This window comes from Dermacentor andersoni, chromosome 4, assembly GCF_023375885.2.
Source record: "Dermacentor andersoni chromosome 4, qqDerAnde1_hic_scaffold, whole genome shotgun sequence".
In the NCBI taxonomy this organism is placed as follows: domain Eukaryota; kingdom Metazoa; phylum Arthropoda; class Arachnida; order Ixodida; family Ixodidae; genus Dermacentor; species Dermacentor andersoni.
In genome coordinates, this window is record NC_092817.1 from 85,858,389 (window position 1) to 85,883,438 (window position 25,050).

Here is a 25,050-nt window from a genome sequence, read left to right on the forward strand (position 1 = left end):
GCATATGTATATACCTAAATATATCCGGAAATTTTCGCTCATGGACAACTCTGCCCACACCGGCGCCGACACTCACACCGGATTTTCTGCGACACAAGGCCATTAGCGCTATCGCAGTAAAATATTACATGCATTATAAGAGAGAGCAAACGCATTCTGTGAGTAATTTCTCGTGAGTGCTAATGCGTGCAGATTTCTTTTAGTATACAGACAATGTATTTGGCAGGGATTTGCAGACGCTTGCCTCGTATGAGGGGCACATATTCTTGTGCTCTGATCAGTGGCGTCACTAAGATGTAGGCGTAGTGGGGGGGGGGGGGGGGGCTCTGTGCTGCGGTCGCCACGCGAGCTTTTCTGTTCGCGGCTCTTATCCGAATGCGGTACACATATGCGCCTGGGTGAGCTGAATTGGCCAATGAAGAGAATGGAATGGAGCAGAGAGAAGTGCTGAGGAAACAGCGAGCGTGGTGTAAGCTTTCCGGCACTTGTATACGTGGCGATAGACGTAATGAATCCAGCAGCATCATTATTTTTGCCTAAATAAATGCCAGATTACAGGTTAAAGTAGGAGCAGTGCCCCTTTAAATTATTTTGCATTCAATAAACAAGAAAGAGAGAGGGAGAGAGATAAAAGGAAGACCGGGATGTTAACCAGTCAAGAGACTGGTTCGCTACCCTGCGCTGGTGGAAGGGAGAAGGTGAATAAAAGAAGGGAGAGAAAGAGAGAGTAGGAAGTAGAGAGACGGGGTGGACGAACAGCACTACAGAGTCAAAGGTGCTCGCACAAGCCAGACGTTCTCAGAAAGCACAAAAGAGCCTTTAGTGCCTTCGAAAAATCGGCGTTAGGAAATAGGAGAAAGTGGCAAGAAAAAGAGAATAGGGGGGAGCTGGGACTACACACCGAGCAGCGCCACCGAGTGCTGGGTTGCCGAGAGACGCCAGCTGGCACTTTATGTGATAAGAAAGCATTGCGGAGCACGAAAAGCACTTAAGGAAGGATTCCCTACGAATCGTTCGCCAGTTGTGACACGGCCACAGCCCATGAACACAAGTTCATTGCAGCTTTTAGGAGGAAAAAAAAGAGAAACAGAAAAGAAACGTAGAGACAGTTTTGAATTGACAAACAGCGGCGCCGACACGCCACGCATCACATTGTCAATACACACACACACACACACACGCACGCAAGGTACGTGAAAGTACACATTTATGAAACCATGCCCACTGTGGAATTGCAGGAGTAGCAAACATCTATACGTGCATTCGAATGGGTGTTTAGAAACGCAAGAAAAACATCAGCCTTGTCTAGATTACTTATAAGTTTCTGATGCCTTCAAGACGTTCCCGTTTGTTTTCTACCAACACGTTAAACCACCTGTATTTTAGCATTCCGAGCAATCACGGTTGTGTATCACCTGCAGCTTTTAAGACTCGCGTCGCATCTCCTTCATCTGCCGCAGCAGCAATGACGGAACTACTTTTCGACCTTACAAGCGGAGAAATTCACAAAAGACAACCGATGAAATACTCCGTTTGCAACTTCTTCACTTAAAGCGGTAGTCCGATCATTACTAATAAAAGAACAGAAGCAGGATTTCTGCCTCGTTCTTCGCATCTTCATTGTCTTTTTGCCAAAGGAACGCTTTAGCAGGCGTTAACTGTCTGCGTTACACTTTGCACCGATCTCCACTGATTTTCGTCCGGTCTCTGATCTTTCCATCCGCCGCGATGCTGCCCACGGTACCAGGCCATCGCAAACCGTTAATGAGGTGGAAGTATAGTTAAGCGATTCCTGCAGCTGCTCGCTATGTAAGACGCATAGCTACAAACACTTCCCACATTAATTTCACTTACAGGTCTCGTGTGGTGATTTATTGTTTGAAAATGCCGAGTACCGGTGCGCTCATTCGCACTACATTGTTGACCGAAATTTTGTGATACGTAAGCCGCAGTATTCGATGGCGCATGCTGTTTTTAAGAATGGTTCCGCTGATATATAATAAAGAAATCGGTGAAGTCAATCAATATGCGCTACTTTATTAGTACGTTCTCTGTGTGTTATGTATACCCATGTGACCTACTATGTAGTGATATATGGTTTGATGACGCCAAAGAGTTATGCGGTTACTCGCACTATTGTGTCGGTTAAGATGCAGTGCTCACACGAGGCTGCGCGTGAACTCACCGACCGCGCTTCCTCTGCAAGAAGCACCGACTCCCCTCCTTCCTACGGCCACGGGGACGCTCCCGCTACTCACAACGAGATTATTAAATTCTTCTACATGTCTAGAAGGGTCTTTCCACCCCCTCACCCCAAGCTGAATAGGGCGCAAGCAGTTTCGCTTAGGCTTCTGCAGACCAGTACGTATCCGTGTCTGTCCGTTCTTCACGAGGCTTACCCGGACGTGTATCGCGACGACGCCTGCCCCTCCTGCGGGCAGACCTCCACTCTAGCGCACATGCTGTGGGAGTGCGGGTCGACATACCCCAAGTTCATCAAGGAGGAGTGGGACTCGCTTCTGCGTAGCCCCGCTCTAGAAAAGCAAATCCTGGCTGTCCGGCGTGCCCGCGACCGGGCCGGTGGGCTAGACCTGCCGGTCCCGACGTGGGACTAGCCAAGTGCGCGACGAGTTCGCGTCCTCGCCGGACCTGCAATAAAAGTTTCTTCACTCACTCACTCACAAAACACGGGTGCCTAAGCAATATATATATATATATATATATATATATATATATATATATATATATATATATATATATATATATATATATATATATATATATATATATATATATATATGCTAGCTAAGTAAACAAAGAAAAACAATATAGGCCGCACACACTAACACATACATGCACACAAAGTACACCATATAGCACAAAACATTTACAAAATCTGACGGAGGCTTGTATTCCGTAGGGATGCAACAACCGTCATAGGTGGCCCTTCTTCAGAGCCAGAACACTGACATGACCTGAGAACGTCCCTTTGCTCATGGGGCGTGTGTTGTCACATGTTTAGCGTGTTTCTGACGACAGCGCTTAAGGCTGTAAAGCGTGTGCAAAGGCAAATTAGGTGGCGTAAGTCCACGTCAGCAGCGCAGGTGATATACGATGGCGGGCTGGACAAATTAATGTTTGATGTCGTGTCTCGTGTAAGCTACGTTCAAGCAAATGCACTGGGCGGTACCACGCTCTCGTGAAAATTACAGCTTTCAAAGACTCACTAACAGCCTGCCTTCACACAGCACTCAACAAATATAAACTAACAGGCGAAAAGCCAAGGCCATACATCTAAGAACACATTAGTGAAAATACATTGCGAATGCTTGCTTTTTTTCTATTTTGTGTGGGCAGTGCTTTCTGTTTCTTTTTAACCGTATCGTGTTTGGAGTTTCTTATTTTTTTGCGTATGCTTCTTTTTATTGCTAGTAATGCCACAGGTTTGTAAAAAGAATGTGTTGCCATGTTTCCTGCCTAGTTTCACGGGGAGGTGGGACTAGTGAAGCCGCCGTTATGCAGCTTTTATCCTACCATCCTCCACCACTTATGTGCCCAATGCATTTAGGTGGTAAATAAAGCCTGATAGTCTGACGGCTCTCAACAAATTATTGTATGATATCGGACTGTACAAGAAACTTCGAAGAATCTTGGAGCGTGCAGGATTCTCACCACCACATTCATCCGCCATAATCAACTTTTTCTCTATTCTTTCTTTCTACACCCTTTCCCCTTCCCACAGCGCCCAGTAGCAGGTCAGAACATTGATTCAGACCGATCTCTCACTTTTTATATTAAAATAACTACCCCTCCCTCTCTCCCTCCTCTCTTTATCTCTCCTGCGTCTTATATAAACGCACGTTTGATCATGCATGTCAAGACAATGTGGCTCATGAAGGTTACAGCTGGGGTCGAAACGATTATGTGGTTCGTATTACTCCCCTGCGTCACACTTCAGGCTATATCCTGCGGCTATATCCTGTAAACCATAAACACAGCTCTAAGTCTTACTGCTACATTTCGGTTGAGCTGTTTTTTCACTCAGTCTACGTTTCTCGTGCTGGTTCCACGAAACTAATCGCGAAGATAAAGAGACCTCACCGACGTGGCACCCTTTTGAAGTTAGCGTGTTTTGTACAAGAGGACTTGCTTGGACACAGAAAGAAATTTTGATCAGAATAGTTCAGCTTGAATTCTTAAAGTCTTGAATTCCTAATTGTTTCGGAGTGTTTTGCTGCATCCCGTGTATAAACCAGGAGACCGATCTCGTTGTCCTGAAAAGTACACGGTTTTTGCATCCTGTCTGCTTTATTCTTAATATGTTATTATTAACTTGCTGTTTCATCTAACTGAACGTGAGAAAACACTATAGGTTGCAATTTACTTTGGGTCGGTTTGCCTGAATTCTTTTGCTCTCAATTTGTGGCCATGCATTTGCTTATCTTATGCGACGCACAGTGAGATTACGGCTAGAAACGCATACGAAGTCGAGGTGCACAAACTATAACCCACTATTTTGCCCATTTAATTGCATTTTATACTCTTTCATATAAAATGAACTTCCTTTGCGTCTGGTAATTCATCTGCAAACAAAGTTTCAGGACATCGAACTGGTCGTTTCGAAACTCTCCAGAACACTCTGGCTGCGCGCCTCTACACTGAGCTGGTCAAAATGGAGTGCTCCAGGCGCATTCGCCTGGTTCGTTCGAAGCGCCGCACTCGGACACAAAGCGCTCGGAGTCGCTTTCTACTTCGTCCCGAGAGCGCGACCGACATCCGACAGCATTCGAGTCACGTGGCTGCTACTATTTCTACTGTTGGCGCGGAATCTACCACGGCTGTCTTTATGGCTGAGCATGCCTCGACTGTCCGCCGTCTTTGCTTTCAACAGCAGCAGCTTGGACGTGTTTGCGCTTGCGGCCTCCGATTGGTCTGGGCTCCGCGGGGTTGCAATTGGAGCCGGGCAAGCGGTAGAGACCAGTGGAATGTGCCATTGGAGCGCAGGTTACTATAACCTGCACTTGAATTGGATAGACGGTCATATACAACTCTATGCAATAAGATAAGCATACCAAGCGTCAACGTTTCTCTCACCATTCTACGGAACACGCAGCGGGGAAATAAACCTGAGATAAAGAAACAGTGTGACGTGCATCACACAGTATGGTACAAGGATGCAGTCAATATGAAGGCATTTCAGATATTGATTGCATGCGAATGCCCATCCTGAAATAAACACAGGTTAGTAGAATGTGAGCTAAACTCTTCGTACATTTAAACTCATTTAAACTTATATAATAAAAAAAAACAGTTTACATTAGCAGAATTGGCTCATACTATAGTGCTCAATTGTAGAGGGGCGGAAGACTTATGGCGATATTTTTTTAAAATTAGCAATAAGCAATTTTCCCAAATTTGGCATAACTGGAGATATTGAACATACGGGCTGCGTCTTTCGTGCTCAGCATTTGTGTTCCTATAAACCCAACCGTACAACGGTATCTAACGCAGCATTGCTTTCTTTTTTTCCCTTTCCCACCCCCACTACCCCGTTCCCGCTTTTTGACGCAACAGTGGTGCTGGAGAAGTTTGTGGCCAGCGTGTACGACGTATACGTGGTTCGCGGCAACTCAGCACTGCTTCGCTGTCACGTGCCCCCCGCAGTCAGAGACTACATTTCGGTGACATCGTGGGTGCTCGACGATGGCGTCACAATTGGGACGCTCGGAAACGATGGCAAGTACCGATATTTCTAGCGTATCACTCGACGAATGTAGTTCGAAAATGTACTAAGACAATTTAGCAGTTCTATTGCAGTTGTCTGGAAAAAAAGTGGGTTGCGATTTCTGTGTTGTGGCTATGCTTCAAAGTTTCCTTATTGAGTTTTTTTTTCTTCTGAATAACAAGTACAACTATGCAAGAAAACAAACATTACCTCCTTATTGATTATCACAAAAATACATGAAACACCGTGCGGCCAGAGGGAAAACTTCAGAAATTACGAAATCTGAAGAAAGAGAAAGGTAGTAAATCAGCGTGATCTTTGTAATCAACTGGATCAGCAGTGCGGAAAGCGAAAGCGCTTCACCACCTTGGACATAGCTGTGCAGTGACGCCTATAGTTTTAGGGCACTAAAGGAACGTTGTGTTTTCTATCTCTCTTTTCTTTTTTAGCATATGTATGCGTGTGCGTATTGTTAGCTCTGCGTGGTTCGTTAGGTATTGCACCCTATGCAGATTTAAATGAACAGTCATGTGCTTGAAAAAAATTTAAGGACGTCTGGCCAAAATCTCTCTTGAGTGGCGAAACCACTGCGACATCCGGCTTACGCACTCTTTTTATCGTGAATAAAATACATTAGACGCTGAAGACTCTTGTCCAAGCGAACGGGCTTATGAGCATTATTTTTCGCAAATCCGTTCACTCTGTGCATGGAACTCAACAACTCAGAAGCACCGGTACACAGTGCGTGGGACCGAAATAGGTTACCTTGCTCCTTTTGCTGGAGGCCATTGGTTCAAATGTGCTGGTTGGCGAACAAGTCCCCGCTACTCGCGTCTGCAAAAGGATAGGTTCGATTTTCTGGTGTAAGAGCAACTGAGGCTATCTTACAAAAAATTTGGGACTATTTCATTGCTGCAACAAAGTAGGATACTGCGAGTGACATGGCGAGTGACATAGAAACAGTGAAAGTAGTCACAAATTGGTTTCGAAGTACACGGAATTTAAATGTATATTAGCGCGTTGTCGCCAATTTGCATAGTTCTGACCACTAGCCCGGTGTCAGCGTTCCTTGCTCGTTTGAAAGGCCCTGCTGGATTACCAGCCATACGCTTCCTCTGGTGGTGCAATAGAGAGTTCTGTTGAATTCTTTGCTGTCAGTACCGCCTTCACTCCTGACGGAGGCACGCAGGGTTGTCATACTCGTCATCGAAGCATGAAGTCAAGTTTATCCTCGAGAATATCACGCATGCAATGCTTTAACGACTTAAGAAATATTTGTAAAACCGATTTAACGCGTCCAAGCATTTATGCAGGAGTGAGACGAGCATTCACTCTGGCGTAGGCTGCGAGAAGCAATGGCAAGAGCATGGCTCTGTAAGCGACACGGTTCAAAAGATACCAAGTTTTCTGAAATTAAATTTGGGCACCATCTGTCACCCCGCGACGTGATTTGTCCTGTTTTGCCGAAGCTGTGACAGATGACGTCATTGTCATAGAGTAATTGAAATTGTAAATAGACAATCAGTAGCTGTGAAAAAAGTATGAGACAAACAGAGACGGTAATTCGATGCAAAACATGGAAAAAAATATTACCGTAAAAGGTTACAAAAACGGCAAGAAAAAAATTAGGAGGGAAATCTGTATTATAACGAAAAGTGGAGTGGCTTGCTCTCTGAGGCCTGAGCTGGCTGCGTGAGGACAAACACGTAGTGGAGCAACTATGCGCCACAGGATGAGGCGTCTTTAGGCTGCAAAAACGAAAAAAGAAACAGAAATGACTCAGCACACCCTAATGACACGCCAAAATATTCATTCAGTGAGACCCGAAAGGAGTGCCACCTTCGAGGAGCATTTGTAGTAAGAGAATATGTAAGGATTACCTAACCAACAGTCGATATAAGAAGAGACGATCAGAGTATTGGAGGAAGAGAAGCGGCGAAGAGATTGATAGAACTGGAGTCACGGCAAGTGTAGGTAATGGTACAGTGGTAGTGATAAAGGTTCTTAATACGAAAGTTAAGATCGAGATCACATAGGCAAAAAGGCTAAGTAGCGATGTATGCAGTAAAACTTGAATTTATCAAGCAGCCTATAGGGCACTACTTGTCCCAGCTGTTTCAAAGGAGATGTCAATAAATATAATCGTCATCACTATCATCATCACCATCGCATCATTACAGTGACTCGCCAGTTAGCTCTGTGTTATCATAGACTATGCTTTCGTCCCTTGATATCGACAAATAATCACAAAAAGACCACCAAGATAGTGACCCAACGTTACTGAAGAGGTGAGATAAAACATGGCGAAGGTACACAACACCGTTCACTTTCCATAAAGGGGGAAAACGGGTTAGATAGACCCACCCGCTGTGCCTGAAGCGGGCAGACCTAGGCAGGCCAGGTGCCGACACATCAAGCGACGACGCAGTTTTCGTTACATCCGAATGTCTGCGGGAGAACTTGACAAAGACCACTTCTTCGGTAAAACAACTTCCATGTGAAAGGTAACTCTGAAATTTCAAATGGGTCAAATTGATGTGCCAATTTGATTTACTCAACGTTTGTTTAATACATTTGTAAGCTTACAGAAATTAAAAGCATCCCTTAACGACATTACTGACTATTCTTCAAGCGAGCGGCCTGGATTAAATCGTATAGTTTTACAGTGACAATTCGCTTGTACAATCCGCGAAGGACATGTTCGTTATCGCTCACCCGTTTCGCACATGTTATGAACATGTAATTGATGTAGGGAAAATGTCGCTGCAATGGAAGCAATCAAGGTCGTTTGAAATGTAGTATAGAAAGCGTGGCCGTTTCGATTTTCGTACACTTTCTGCGTTTTCAACGCTTCCTTCTAAAAATAAAAAAACAATTTTGGTGCATTCTAGTGGTTATATATATATATATATATATATAGTGCATTTAACACCAGTTAAAATGCCTAGTATCGCCCCTCTGCGCCGTTTTTTGAGTCACAAACGCAGGGACCATAAATACGTCTTTCGCTGTCCCCAAGAAAGCTAACAGAGTGCCTCAACCATCATGCACCAACATTTAAAAGACGCAAATGCCAAGTAGCTGAACAGAACCAAGGTCACGTTGTCGGCCTCCACTTGGAGATACTCAGATTATCTTTTGCCTAGCGCCTAATTACATGATGAGTCTGAATTGCTTTAACAACAATTCAAATATTAAAATTAGATGAAAAATCTCAATGAAAAATGGCAGAGCGACATGAAAAACTCCGGATACAGCTTTAAGTTGCTGTATATGTGCTAAATAAAAGTGCTTTTCAGAACGGGAGAGAAGCGCCTTTCCTGTATAGAGTGAGACCGACGTATCAATGACGCTGTTTTGGCCCTTGATTTTAATGAATAAAGCCTCTGATGAAGCTCGTACTGCAGCTTCCTTGTTCTTTGCTAATATTTGTATGCCCCAAAAACGCGGCTCACACCTACATGCAGAGAAATATTTGCTCATGTTCTTGAAAATAGGCCTTTTCTATCCGTGCTTCCTGTTTCTCTCTTGCCACAACATGACTGTTTACGGTTCTTTAGATTACGATAGGGTCTGAGACCCAAAGGGGTACGCGAACAGCACCTTCCTTGTTGCAAGGCCGGCTCCTCAATTGGCATTGGGCTGATCAGATTTCAGCGGAGCTCTCTTATGCAGCGAGTCCGGAACCAAGGACATTCCCTTCTTGCCCAATATGTCGCAATGCACTCGTATCCGCTCGGGACTCGATCTCACTGAAAGACTGCGCTGAAAGCTGCATTTTATTCGCTTCTCACATGCCATCGGTTTTTGTTATCCTAGCTTGTGCTTTGCAGTCGCGTCATTTTCTTAGGAACGTGTACGCAGTTTACAATGACAAATATCTCTACGTATTTGATATCAGATAACGAGGTTCACTGAACACAGTGTTTATTACGTACTCCTAAATGATAGCAAACCTATGCATTGAAGTCGTTTAAATGGAAGGAAAGCCAAGCGGAATTTTAAACTAGATAATCCTCATCACCAAAAAGGAAACCTATCCCCCAAGATTAAAGTACTAGGGGACATTTGTTCTTACTTGCATGATTGGATTTGGCCATAGAACGCTGTCATCGCGAAATTAACTTAAAATGCCTGTTAATACTACAGACATCGAACAGAAGTTCTTTCATTCATTTTTTACCAGAGTGATCTAGTGCTCTTGTGTTTGGTGCTTGCGATAAAAAGAAAAGCTTCTTTACGAAGAAGCCATTCATTTTACTATATATGATGCTGCATGGAAATCCATGTGGTTATTAGAAAGAAGAATGAGAAGCATCTTAACCTCTTCTAGCTATGTCTCGACAATCTAGTTTACCGAACAAAGCACCATCTAGTACACGAAACATTTCCTCAGTCGTCTTTACACATAGTTATCACTCATTAAATAGTAGAAGAGTCAACCTAACAGGGCGCGTAATGAGTACAAATTAGTTTATAGAATTAAACATGGTTTGACTGACCGGTAATTCCTTTCTATGGTTGACAATATTATCGGTTACATCGTTAGCATATCACCAAATCAGTGGTCTGTTAATCTTGTCACCCAGTAACAAATTAATTTAACGAGTAAAGAAAACCCCCCCCATATCCAACCTAGAAATAATTATCCTCTTGGAAACCGTAACCTGTGGTATTTAAATATAGACTCATGTAGGCCGGTGTTCGGGAGCGTGAAGAGTGTTTTTTTTTCTTATAGAGGCACATTTAAACGCATAATATTCTAGTCTGTTTGTATGAGCTTGTTCCGCTCATATGCGGCCTCTGATAAGCCAGTTTTGCTTCTTACTGGTGGAGAGAGAGAGGGAGAAAGGCAAAGGAAAGACAGGGAGGTTAACCAGAGATTATCTCCGGTTGGCTACCCTGTACTGGGGGAGGGGCAAGGGGATGCGATAGGTGAGAGAGAGAAGGATTAAAAAAAAAGAAAAAAAAAAAAACTACACACACATGCACGTACACACAAACTGTTTCTGTGGGCACTGTCACGTAGCCCGCAAGGGCGTTCCTAGTGTTATGCAGTGCACCGTACAATCCTGTGCCACACAGTGAAGTCACAATCTGTCAGAAAGTTCAGTGTCCTTTAAATACCGCAGCAGCGCCTTCATCGCCGATCGCGCTGATGTTCGCGTAGGCCAGTATCCAAGGATCTTGTTTTCTGTAAGTGGGCGCTTGTCCAGTTTGTCTAGGGTGGCTGAGAGGACTGCTCTTTGCGGGTTGAAACGAGAGCACTCACAAAGAAGGTGCGCGATTGTTTCATTGCACCCGCAGAAGTCACAAAGTGGATTGTTGGACATTCCGATAAGAAAGGAGTACGCATTTGAAAATGCTACTCCAAGCCATAGACGAACTAGAAGGGTACAGTCACGTCGTGGAAGCTCGGGCGGAATACGGAGTTGTAAATTAGGGTCCAGGGTATGAAGTCGTGCACTTGTGAAATCGGATGAATTCCACTGAGCTAATGTCAGGTCGTTTGCCAGTACGGCAAGTTTTTTCGCTGCGTCGGCTCTCGAAAGAGGAATGGCAACGCAGCTGACGCCGTCATGGGCAGATCGGGCAGCTGCGTCTGCTCGATCATTGCCGTGTATGCCACAGTGACTAGGCAACCACTGATATATGATATCGTGTCCTTCGTTAACTATGCGATGGTGTACTTCTCTGATCTCTGCGACGAGCTGTTCATGTGATCCATGGCGCAGTGCTGAGAGTACACTCTGTAGGGCTGCCTTGGAATCACAGAAGACTGACCATGCATGGGGTGGTTCCTCCTGAATGAAATGAAGAGCCGCACGCAAGGCTACCAGTTCAGCAGCTGTCGTTGATGATACATGCGACGTTTTTAGCTGTATTTCGACGGATCTTGTTGGTATCACCACAGCAGCAGCTGAACTTGCAGATGTGACTGAGCCATCGATGTATACGTGTACGCGGCCACTGTGCACCTCATGTAAAAGTTCTAATGTGGCCTGCTTCAGGGCAAATGACGGGATGTTAGCCTTTTTAGTGATTCCTGGGATGGTGAGGCGTACTTCAGGTCTGTGCAGGCACCATAAAGGTGAGGATGGTCTTGCTGCAGGCATGTAGTTCAGTGGCAATGAGGTGCGATTGGCAACAATCATACGACTGATAGTTGCGTGTGGCCTTTTTGCGGGTAGAGCGGCAAGGTGGTGTGAAGGTAGTCGGGCAACGTGGCGAATATGCGCTCTGAGAGCGTCGGTTACCAAGTACGTTGATATTGGGTGATCTCGTGCTATGACAATCGTTGCCGCTGTAGACGCACACCTCGGAAGACCGAGACACGTCCTTAGGGCTTGAGCTTGTAGTCCCTGGAGTACACGCAGGTTTGTTTTGCAGGTGTTACCAAGCACAGGGAGGCTGTATCTTACGAAACCGAGGAACAATGCGTTATAAAGCTGCAGCATTGATCGCACCGATGTGCCCCATGACTTCCCGCCAAGAAATTTGAGGAGATGTATTATTGTCAGCAACCTCTTCTTTAGGTACGAAACGTGCGGGCTCCATGATAAGTCGCGGTCGATAATTACGCCTAAAAAGCGGTGTTTACGTGCATTTGCAACTGCTTGTCCGTTAACACTTACAGAATAACGCTGCATTGCCTTCCGAGTGAAAGTAACAAGGCAGCATTTCTCTGAAGACAGCTCTAAGTTCTGTTGTCGCAAGTACAGTGATGTTAAGGTAGCTGCCTTTTGTAGCCGTGCTCGTACCTGCAGTCGTGTAACAGCAGACGCCCAAATGCAGATGTCGTCGGCATAGATTGATACTTGAACTGTGTTGGGCAAGCATCTGACTAGACCAACGAGCACTAGGTTGAATAGCGTCGGGCTCAACACTCCGCCTTGCGGTACTCCACGGAACGTTTGGTGTTGAGTCGTGGCGCCTTCCTCGGTCATGACGAAGAAATGCCTGTCGGTCAAATAACTGCACAGCCACTGAAAAGTGCGGCCACCGATTCCTGCTTTAATCAGAGCCTCTATAATGGCATAATGTGCTATATTATCATAGGCGCCTTTTATGTCAAGGAATAATGCCGCAGTGAGTCGTTTCATCCGCTTTTGATGTTGAACATACGTGACCAAATCGATGACATTATCTATGGATGAGCGCCCACGCCGGAAGCCAGTCATAGCATCTGGGTACACGTTGTAACTTTCCAGGTACCATTCCAGGCGAGTCAAAATCATTCTTTCCATTATTTTTCCTATGCAACTGGCCAGAGCGATGGGGCGGTACGATGACAAATCTAACGGGGATTTGCCAGGTTTGAGAAGCGGAACCAAGCGGCTGCATTTCCATTCACGTGGAGCCATACCATTGCGCCAAGACTCGTTGTAAAGGTTTAGCAGCATGAGTCGTGCTTTCTGCCCAAGATTGGCGAGCGCCGCATAGGTAACGCCGTCCGGCCCAGGTGACGAAGAGCGCCTGCAAGTCGCTAGTGCCGCTTCAAGCTCCTCCACCGAAAAGATTACATCCATGCGGGGATCCCGTGGCACAGGAGTGGCACATGGTGTAAGGGCGCGTTGAGGCTGCGAGCTGGCAAGTCTTGAGCAAAATTCTTCGGCAACGTCTATTTCGCTGCGACCTTGTTGCAAAGCGAGGCACTTAAAAGGAACACGCTGTTGCGGTGATACGCGAAGTCCACGCACAGTTCGCCATATCTGAGGTAGTCGCTGACGTGGATCCAACGACTCACAGAAACGTTTCCATCTTTGAGATTGAAGTGCATCAATGCGGCGTTGAATCTTCTTTTGCATCCGCCTTGCCTCTCTGAGATCATGGATGGATTTGGTTCTCCTGTATCTTCTTTCAGCCCGCCGGCGAACTGCTCGTAGTCGCTGCAGTTCGGCTTCAAATTCTTCGTATTTCGGGAAAGGCTGAAAAGCACGCGTAGTATTTTGCATGGCTTTTTGAATTTCGTTTTCCAGACTTGAATGGTTCCCTTGCTGACATACTTCCTCCATGTGCGACCGAAACGCCGACCAGTCAATTCTCCGGAGTGTCGTGGAGGGGCATTTAGATAGTCCCTTGATCTTCAGGTACGTCGGAATGTGGTCGCTTCCACGGGATTCGATGTCTGGAAACCTTTGCACGTTTCTTTCAAGACGCCGAGAAACCAGGGTCAAGTCTAGGCAGCTGCTGTATGTAAGCCCGCGTAAATATGTTGGACTACCATCGTTGAGGCAGTAAAGGTCGTGCTGTGTGGCAAAGGATGCTAGTCTCCTTCCCCTGGAGTCCATCTTCAAACTCCCCCAAAGCGGATGGTGAGCATTAAAATCTCCGGTGAGAATCGTAGGGTCGGGTGTCGCTGATAGCACGTCGTGCAGTCGCTTAGAGTCGAAGCCGCGTGAAGGAGCAAGGTAAACAGCGACGAGTGTGAACGAAAGTTTGTTCATTTTCACAATTAAACAAACGTACTGGTTGTCGTCGTGAGATGGGACTGGGTGCAACACGTATGTCAGATCACATCTAATATATACAATTACCTTGCTCACATCACCACAGGTTGAGGACATGAATGCCTCATAGCCAGAAATGCGTATAACATTCTGCACGTTCGGTTCGCAAATCACAAGTATGGGAAATCGGTTTTCGAAAACGTAGTGTCTAAAATCAGAAATTCTCGATTTGAGACCACGGGCATTCCACTGCAATAGAGATGCTTTCTTGACTTCCTTGTGGAAGGGCAGCGAGGGGCGGGCCATGGTGCTATGCGATGCTTTCAAGTACTGGAATCAGCGCGTCCAGCACTTGCAGTGCACTACGAGCAGCCGGAGTGTCCATGTTTGTCAGTAGTAGACGCATGACATTCGTGAGGGATTTGAGCATAGCAATCACTTGTGAATCCTTGTCTCGCATTTGGTCAACTGAAGTGACATTTGACGTTAAGTGGCGAGTCATGTGCTGTGGCTCTGGCGCATGGCATGTCTTCGGCAGTGCTGGCCACACCTCACTTGATGAAGCAGGAATAGCAGGGCCGCTTTTATCGTTGACATTCGTGCTCTTACTGGTGACAGATGGAATAGGAGGTGGCGTTGTCGGACGAGACTTTTCCCTTGAACCGAAAGAGGATTTCGTAGACTTTCGTTTCCGGGAGCGGTGTCGCCTTATCGCTGCAGAAGCATCTCTGTGTGATGATCCGTCTCTGGCCATTTTTCGCAAGATTTTCTGCTCTTTCTTTAGGCGTGGACAGTCTTTTGAGGATGCGGCGTGTGGGCCTTGACAATTAGGGCACTTGAGCTCTGTTGCACGGCAAGCGTCCGTGTCGTGTTGTTCGGAACATCGTGGGCATGTCGCTGTATTTCGGCAGACAGCGCTCACATGTCCAATTCTTTGACACCTTCTGCACTGAAGTGGTTTGGGTACGAAAGGTCGTACTACATGCCGAAAGTGTCCGACCTTTACATGTGACGGTAGGCAGTCACCTTTAAACACGAGCCTTACACAGGTCGACTTGCCGAGGCGCCGAGCTTGTAGTAAGGCAACACCATCTGTGGCAGGTTTGATTAAAATTGGCAGGTCGCTGTCGCTAATCGATGTGTCAATATCATAAACAACCCCAGCCATGGTTTCGTTGTCCTGCGGAATGAGGTAGTGGACGTTGATGTTGCCCAGGAGCTTTACTGCCATCAAAGCATTGATTGCGCTTTGGTTGTGGACATCAATAGCCAGGACGTTCTTTCGAGTATTAATTCTGATATCCTTGATTTCTCCTGGGACAAGAGCCTCCAGAGAAACGGAAATCGCTTGTCTATTAAGGCGGTTGAGGTTGTCGGCAGGTGTGTCCGGTACAAATAGAATTGTATGCGCAGATGGCCTTCGCTGTGGCATGACGGTAGACTTACTTGACGAAGACCGTCCGCTGATGTTTCTTCTCTTGGCCTTGCGATGTACCACTCTTTCGAAGCCTTCGTCATCTGAGGCGTCATCGCTTGAGCAGGAGTACAGCGCAGTGTCCTCGCTGTCAGGTTGACTAGGAGGGCAATTTCTCTTCCTCGGGCCGGTACCTGCCGAAGCAGCCACGTCGCGTCGGCATTCTGCCGACTCCACTTCCATTGCCGTGGCAATGGGAGCGGCGTCACCCAGTAAAACACGGGTAAAAACCGAAAATACTGCAGCGCGAAGGAACAGTGGTCTCTACGAGAATCACTTCCTCTTACTGGTGGAAGCAATAAAAGTTAACCACCAGTTAAAGCAACCTCACCTCCCCAACGTTCGTTTTGAACTCAGGCTTACGCAGGAAGCGTTAAATTATCAGGTAGTTTTTGAGAAGTCTGCATGGTAAGGCATAGTTCTTTATATAATCTGGCGTCTGTATGTTTAGTTAGTTATCTTAATCAGGCTTGACAAAAGGAGAAATTAGTTTAACTCGGTAAACAGATTAGCCACATGCAGAAAAAGAACGCGGGTTCTCTTCATTGAGAAGAAAGGGGGCCTAAGTGCTCTGCTTGACCTGAATCTGGTTTTCCTCTTCAAAGTACACCAGCAGAACCAATATTTGTGGAATGTATTATCAGCGCACTCAGAAGCTTTAGTGACGAATCCATCAGCTGAAAAGAGACTAACAAAACAGAAACCATTACTGCTTCTGCTCTTTTCTCTGTAACAGATTATTTGCATTTAGAGCATAAAGAACGGCAAGTTATCTAACATAAATTGCGCGCGCGAAAGACGCATGTAAGCTCGAATAAGAGTATACCGTGTTTCTGTCCTTGTATCCCGCCCCGCACGCACCGCGCCCGCGCCCGCCCGCACACACACACACACCTGCGCGCGCACACACAAGCACACGCAAGCACACGCACGCACACGCACACGCGCGCGCACACACACACACACACACAGAGAGAGAGAGAGAGATTTACGAGTAATTGATTGTGCATTTTGCACCTTCAATGTGTCGCCCCTATCTTTATTGTCTATCTGGGCATGGATGTTATGGCAAAAGAGCTGCCACAAGACCATATGATCTAGAGTAGGCAACTGCGTAGCAGCTCTGCGCTGAAGAATGAGTACTCACGCACCTTCACAAAGTGAATATTTTTCGTGTTATCAATATACTGAATATTTTAGAATTAAAATATATGTCTGGCAAACAACGAATAACAATCCCTTCGAAGTTTTCCGGTGGGCTTCGTGAATCAAGTTTGACCTTCGTTTCGGCAGCCACCAGCCTCTCACACGTCCCTCAGAAGCGCATGATGCAAGAATGTGGTGGTATGAGTGCAACGCAATAGCACTTATTCCGAGAGACACATACCATCGGCACGATCAACATTCAAGCGGATGATGATCGTAGAAAACGTCGACGTTATCGCTGCTGTTGTAGTCTCCTGCATGGACCACCATCTTGGCGTGCAGTAAGAATAAAATAAAATTCGCCTTGGCTAGGCCTTAACATTCCAGGTACCAAGAAGAAGGTACAAATTCGGGAAGCAGGCAGCATTATTTCTACTACATAAAATCCACTATGATCGCTCAGACGTTTACACCGATGGGTCAGTGATGCATTCTAGTTCCGCAGCGGCAATATCTGTCCCAGCAAAATCTACAGAGAAAAAATTCAAGACACCGCACTTGACATCAACGACGGCTGTCTAACTTGCCGCCCTGCGTGCATTACTTCAGTTGAACAATCAAGAAACACCCCAGAAATTCCCCCCGCCCCCTCCCCTCCCTTTCAGAGTTTGCTCTCTGCATTACGCCGTGCAAGCACTTGTTGCAAGCACAAGAACGTGTTGCGAGCAGAAGAGAAATGTACCATAGGGCAGTTTAGAAAGGACATGTCATTGTCTTTCAATGGCTGCGAAGTCATTGTGGTATCGTTAGAAACGAGCAAACAGACGCAGTCGCTCGATCTTCACATGACAGCGCCGATTGCGTCGCTATCCCGCTTTGAAGAACAGACGCAGCGGAAAAGGTTCGTGTGCTTGCTCGTGAACTCACGTTGGCCCAATGGAACTCGGCAGACATTACAAACCAGCGCCTTTATTCCCTGGACTTTCATCTGGAGCTAGACTGGACTTTCATCCGCGCGGCTTGCCACGACCGGAAGTAGCTCTCATTTGTCATTGCAAACATCACTGATTTGTCGTCTACGGCTTGAAGTAACATTTACTAACGCTTACTCCTACATGATCGGAATGGCTACAAGTTCAGAGTATGAAACCTGCGGGCGTAAAGAGACAATTGCGCCCTTTCTGCAGTGTGCGATTGTGGTCGTTTCAATGTGTAAATAAACGTCCTCAGCACCACGCTCGACGAAATTTACAACCGTACCCTTACGGAAGCTAGATTTCTTGGTCCCTGGTCTCAGCTGGCGTCAGCACAAACTTTTTTAAAATCGCTAGCGCCCTTTTTTTTTTAAAGCAAAGGGAAAGGTCAAAAAGCTATAATGTGTGTGAACTAATGCAGATTTCCCATTTTTTCTGCCCTTGCCCTTACCACAGTGCAGAGTAGCAAACCGGAAACTAAATCTGGTTAACGTCTCTGCCTTTCACCTCTTGTTTTATCTTTGTCTTCGACGTTATTCGCTGGTAACCCAGGTAAAATATTATGCAGATTTTGGAATTATTTTGGAATCTAGATGGCGCGAAGCTACTTTGAGTTACCGAGATGGAAGCAGTAGAGGAACACAAGAGCGCAACCACGTCGCCTGTAGCTGTTAGCTTTCCCCATCCAGAGGACGAAGGCGATATGTGATGCTCGTCGAAAGAAGAATATGTTGTGAGGTGTATGCGCATAGAAATACGACACATGTATAAATATCATCAAGGCTATACACACAGCCCTTTTATCACTTTGACACATTCATTCTGGGGAATTAGCCAAGAGTGGTCACGCAGCCAGCGACACATAACCAGTTGCATGTACCCAGTGCGGAGTTACTATTAAAGGCTTCATATTCCTTATGCCATATCGGCACATCCATTCTTGGGAATTGACCAAGAATGCGCAGATATCCTGTAGCACATGCCCAGTGACAAAATGGTGTGTTCTGGCTCGTACCCAGTGATACATGCATAGTGACTTAAGTTCTCTACTAAGCCAGACAGCAGCAAGCAGCAAGTTGTGTACTTGTGCAGATACTCAATAGCTCACGTAATCTATCAATACCTGCAAATATATCGGGCGGTAAATCATTGACGAATGGCAAACGCTGGGAAAAAACCACAGAGAGCTTCGCTTAAGAACCCACGATAAGTAGCCGATATGTTACGACTGCATTTACGTACTTCTCACAAGTACGTGCTTTGAAGAGCCTGTGCTAGGCCTACACGTGTAGAATATACCGTAAAAGTAGTTCTCTATATTTTTATATGCGTGTGCCGATCTTGCGCGCATGAGTTTGTTAGCTTGTGTGGTGTATTTGTGTTCGTGTACATGCGTGCGTGTGCGTACGTGGGCGTGTGTATATATATATGTATGTGTGGGTTTGCCAACATATGCAACTTCATAAAATGATGTTGCTCAAATGGCACAAAATGATCCTCTTTACGCTCATTAGATATACAGCTCGAAAGTGACTAAATATCAGTAGCCACTACTTCTGCCTTCAGCCTCGTTTTTTCCAGGAACAAATACATGTGGTTTTATTTCACATTTGCATTAATGAAGCGGTTGATACGCCACAGTGCTGATATTGATTCCGTTATTCAAAGTAGACTCCTCCTCAATTTTTCCACCCTCATGACGCAGGCCTGGACAGCCGCTATCTCATGCTACCCACTGGCGAGCTCATGGTGCGAAATACCGAGAGTACAGACACGCAGCGTTCCTATCGCTGCCAGGTTCACAACAGACTCACTGGAGAGGGCCACTTGAGCAGCAGCGCAGGAAAAATTATCGTAACAGGTAAGCAGAAATTTACCGTACTGCACGCGTGCTTATTGGCGCGAGCACGGGGAATGGCTGCCAACAATTCTCGCCTAACGAAAGCGGTTTTGAGAGTAGCCGACTCACAGGGTGAAAGGTACTTGAAGTTATAGGTTATGGGCCTTGAGGTCATACCGTTGGCACCACCTCTCGAAACGACTTAAAGTTGAATAAATTATTATGAATTCACGTTAATGAAAGGCAGGCGTACAAACGTGGACACCAGAAGGAACGAAAAGTGCCACACAAACGCCCAATATCAGCTCAAATGTCACACGGTGTCGGGAAATTAGGAAGACACCGCAGCGTTCCCATGAGACTGCGCAGCTAAATTCTGTCTCTGCCGTAGTGGTGGTGCGACTCAGGTGCAGTTGAGCTTAGACTGGCGATAGAAGCCGCCAATTTCTCCGCCTTAGCGTCTCTTTTATTGTGACTGAAATATTTACTATTTGTCAAACAGATCAGTCCGTCTCAGAAACGTTAGAAAAAGGCGTAAAGCTTCCTTGCGGGCTTCCTCCCTCGCTTCCTTGCCGCCACTGGGCGAATTTTCTGTTTATAGAGGGCGTTCCAGTTGCCCTTTTCGTCTTGTGTTATGTCTGTGTCTGCACGCCTACCTTTCACTAACATGGAGCGCTTGGAAGCTCCGCCTTTGCGGCGGAAGCCGGACACCGCATGGCAAAGCACCTTATAGGTAGACGACACCACCTTTGAGCTCAGTGCTCTGGATCCGACCGCCGCACTGATATGTAGTTCGCATGAGCTTCGGACGATTTTGCAAAGGAGTTAAATTGTTTCACTGAGAAATCACTTGCGTTGCCGCCGTGGTGTAGTATTTAACCTGCTGGAGCAGGCCGCAGGAATTAAGTGGCGGCGTTTTCAATTCATGCGCTCAATTTGATCAGCGGGAACGAAGTTCATGAAATAGTTGTGATTTTTAATGCAAAAAGTGTCATATGGCTCATTGAGCGAAAGAAATCGACGTTTATCTTCCGGATAAGCGGAAAAACAGTACCTAAATTTCCATTGACTACGACACGACGTCACGTCACAAGTGCGCCTCGATGGAGCAAAGCAGGTGAAAGGGAACACCTGCTGCCCCCATACCAAGCCAGGCGTTGCGTGGTGGCGAGAGGGCATCGCTGCGACGCCACGTCACCCTCGCTCTCGGACGCCTGTTTTATCCGCGCAAGTTCTTGCCTGCGATCTAATTGCGCCTTGGTAATTGCCATGAAGAAATTAATGTATAAAATTTACTGGATTTTTCGTAATCGATAGTAGATGTAAACATGAAATGGCTATCGGCAAAGCAGATTTTGTTGGAGATGGTATTAGTCACAACCTTAAAATGGGTTTAGTGCATATTCGCAAGGCAACACCCCGCCACATCGCACCGCACCACGCTATACTGGGCACTGGTTCACATGGACACAATAGTTTTCTGTCACAGACAGAACCTCATTGCAAGTATCGTCGCGATACAACGGCCATTCGCGGGCCGCCGGACGCTGTCGGTTTGGACGCTGCCGGCGCTGTTGGCGTGTCTGATGCGTCCCGAAACTTGCGGCCGCTGGCACTGAAAAGAGCACACGGCGCCAAAAGATGACAATCAAGTGCATAGTGCCCTACATGTGCCTCTTGAATGTCTCTATTTGAAGTGACCTATACATACTGTGAACATTCGGAACAAGTTGGAATCAATATTTTTTGTAACTTGTTTCGGAAGTAACTAGCGTATGCAATGCTGTCTGGACTGGTTGGCCGGATGATCTCATTTTGTTCTCGCAAGTTGCCCGGATATATTAGTTTGAGTGCACGGATAACGGCTCTGGCTTTTCGCTCAAGGTCACTTGAAGGTCGCCGACAACGGGAGCTAAAGGCATTTCATGCTTAAAAAGCAGAATAAAATGAGCGGGAAGAACTGCAGTGGCAGCAAGTTTCGAACCTACGGCTCTACGCTCAGACGCCGAGTGTCTTACCCACTAGGCTAAACCAGCGCTTCCTATAGTTAGCAAGCCTGTGCACTTTGATTTATTTCGTCATGATACTTGGACTGACATTTCCATTGCCAAGCCCGGCATGATGAAAGCACTGACATCAAAACAACCGTAGCTTGCTCAGGAGCGTCGCCATTAGATTTTATGGCAATCGAGCGAGGTCGCATGATGCCATGGATCGTAGCAAAGCGTCTCAACACACTGGCTTGCCCGCGAATACTTCAAGACTCGAAGGACGGCCCAGTGGCGTTCAAGTGGACACTGATGCTTTCGCATTCACAACTCGTAAGTGCTTAGTTGTCCTTGGACCAATTTTGCACTGCTGTTTACTGGGCTCGCGGCGCCATTGCCTGTCTGGAATAGTATGCGGAACTCCGCCTGCATGGAGAATGCGCCGCTTTGTAATACTTGAACGTCCACAGCCGTTGCCTTTGGAGCGATGCGAAAGACTTGCGCCCTGCATTTTGATTGGCTGAGCATACCAACGCTAATATACGTTTATTGTGACGGTTGTGCAGTCGCAGTGAAAACAAGCATGCATGCATATATATATATATATATATATATATATATATATATATATATATATATAATTTGGTATGGAGGTTCGAGTGAGTACCGGTTTAGATTTTATTGCAGGGAGCGTTTGCAGCATGGTCCCTCGGAAAACCACTTGTCGGTGATTTTTATACTGTAAAGACGACTGATGACTTTCTAAACGCTATAGGTTTCTTTTGTAAGCGCTACATATTTCTCCTCGACAGGTCTTCAGGACAATTTCAAATGCAGCATGTTAATGTGATGAACAAGTCCTTTCGTAGCCTTGAAGCCCTATGCATTTTTGCGGACATTATGGCCGCCACGTATCTCGTCTTCGCGTGATAAGGCAGCCGTTCGCAGATGCGCATTCATGTTCAAAGCACCCGTCGTACTAAGCCTGGACTTTTACATATCCTTTATTTTTATTTTTGCCTTTTATCAAACTTTAGAGGTTAACTATCCCTAGCTACGCGCTGCATGGTAATTGGCTAAAATATATGTGTTCGCCACAAGTCATCGATAACACGCGGAACACTTTGTGCCCAAAATAGTATTAGTGGACGGACTTGCTCAAGTAGTAGTGCAAGAAAATTACCAAGCTCGAAGAGCGGCGATAAGCCCGGCTTCTTGCATTCTGAGGTATATATATATATATATATATATATATATATATATATATATGATCGAGCTCTGACATGGCGTGCTATAGAATAGAACGGTAAATCCCTACGTTTCACGTGTTCGTACACAAACTTCTACTGCTATTGTAGTCATGAAATCTGTAAACAGGTGAGAAGGCCGTAGTTGACCAACAGAAAACACAGCTACCTGCGTAAGTTTTGAACACATTCTTAACCGCTTGAATAGAGAGTGAGATAGCCGGGGATATACTGTACCTAATAATATACGTACAATAGAATTAATTTGTAACAGTGCACGTACTTGACGTTTATGATGCAGCAGCATTTGACTGCTCCAGAAGTGCTGTATACCTGCCCATTTCAAAGAATGTTCACTGCATGCATTTTCTAACTTTGCTACGGATGCACAGAATGTGCATAAAAGAAATGAGAATGGCTTAGGTCTCCTTTACTGCAATGAAGGTTTAGTGTTTTCTTCTATTTAAGCCTGATTACTTTATAACTGCACGAACTTCAGTACTTCACGATATATTCTAATCGGAGCATTCCATTTAGCCTACGTCATCTTATTGCTTCGTTCAGAAATGCAGACATTAAGAATCTCGAAATGTTGTGGCAAATATCCCAGTTCCTATACACAATTGCAAAGCCCTGAGCTCCGCTGCTTTCGCGGAACATCGAAAAATGCCGTCTCACTAATTATTAACATCTGTAAAATGTAGTCGCGCAACCAGGAAGTGCACGAAGCTCAAAACGCTGTTCTGCCTCTATAGTGTTAGCAAATGATGCACCAGCTCACTGTTTACGCCGTGATTTTACATGAAAATGACCGAGATTCTGTTCCTTTTAGCAACAACAACGAAGAAAAAGAAAGAAAACGATACATCCCTTCTCTCCACTTGCTAAGGCGCTTATATAAAGCTGTAATAACAGAACGTAAGCATAAGCTATAACGTACGTTCCACGAAATTATAGTGCTTCGCTGAGTTTGAAACGAATGAGAAAGGACATCACGCTTCGAGCTATTGCTTCCTAATGTCTTCTTAAAGGAACCGGGCTCGTAATTAGGCCCTGCATCCGTTCATTCTAAAAGAAGTAAAGCTCGAAGGTTAACGGGAAATTGGAGTTTAATGAGTGGTGGGTTGAGTTTCCTAAAACTGCCGATGCCACTACTATGCAGCCGTCTAGGTCTTCAAGCGCGGTCATTCAGCCAATGATTCGACGGCGCACCTAGCTACGTACTCCGCGGCTCGCGTTCCCTCGAAAATTATTTAATTAACTCAAGCACCAGCTTCCTCGTCGAGCACATTCAAATTTTCCGAGCTAGATTATCTTTTATTCCACTTTTGATGAATATTTCTTTGAGATTTTCATTTTCGTATCCGCATTATACCGCCAAGCCAAATTTTATCATTGGCTCCTGAACAATTAAAGTTGTTTAGCTTCCGCAGCCGCGACCCTAATGAACATGAAAAGAGTGCAGCCTATGTAGTTGACCTTAATTTCGCAGTGCTTTAGAGAGGCTTAGGGACTGCTTTGATTGAGCGGTGGATTTCTGTTTATTCCATTTCTTTTTCTAAGATTCAAAAGCATCGAGCAGGCTAATTATTTACATTAGATCCATAATATTGCATTTAAACACCACTTTCTCTAAATACGATCCAGAAATGCGAGGCAGCAACGGAAAGCTATTAGCACAGATGCAGAAGAACGCTGGGTAATTGGTATCTAAGACGGAATTTCTGAATCAGGCACCGCGCTAAAAGCGGAGAACTGCACATTCGCATATTTAAATGTGAGATGAGTTCAGTTCTTTTCTATCGCGGTATATGGTAGTTACAAGTTGGTGTTCAATGCAACATAAGTAGTTATAGTTAACTCTCAGGACATCTTGCTTTTTGTTGCGTAAGTGGCTCGTGACCAGAAAGTATCAACTATTAGTAATTAATTCTTCACAGGAAACAGGTTTTCGTTGCCTCATTAAAATCAATAAATTAAATTAAATAATCTGCAAAAGACGTAAAGAGAAGCCGTGATTTGGCCATAATATTTATTTGTGTTTAAATATGCATAATAAAGGAATTTATCTAAAGAACTGATTTGGGTAAATTTAAGGAACATAAGGCAAATTTCGCCGTGTTTTTTAAAGCCTTCCTATTTTATCTTCCCTCCTCAAATTGTGTGACGCGAGGAGAAGCTACCCAAGGAACACAGCAGGTGCTTA

The 25,050-nt window shown here is 45.5% G+C and overlaps 1 protein-coding gene across 1 annotated transcript in view; it reads left to right on the forward strand.

Annotated features, from left to right (window-relative positions):
- The window catches only part of LOC126536803 (cell adhesion molecule Dscam1-like), a 187,121-nt gene that overhangs the window by 111,637 nt on the left and 50,434 nt on the right, over positions 1-25,050 (forward strand). Inside the window, exons 4-5 of the mRNA XM_072287884.1 lie at positions 5,575-5,736; positions 19,475-19,630. Coding sequence (XP_072143985.1) covers positions 5,575-5,736; positions 19,475-19,630 — 318 coding nt within the window. The remainder of the gene's footprint in view (positions 1-5,574; positions 5,737-19,474; positions 19,631-25,050) is intronic.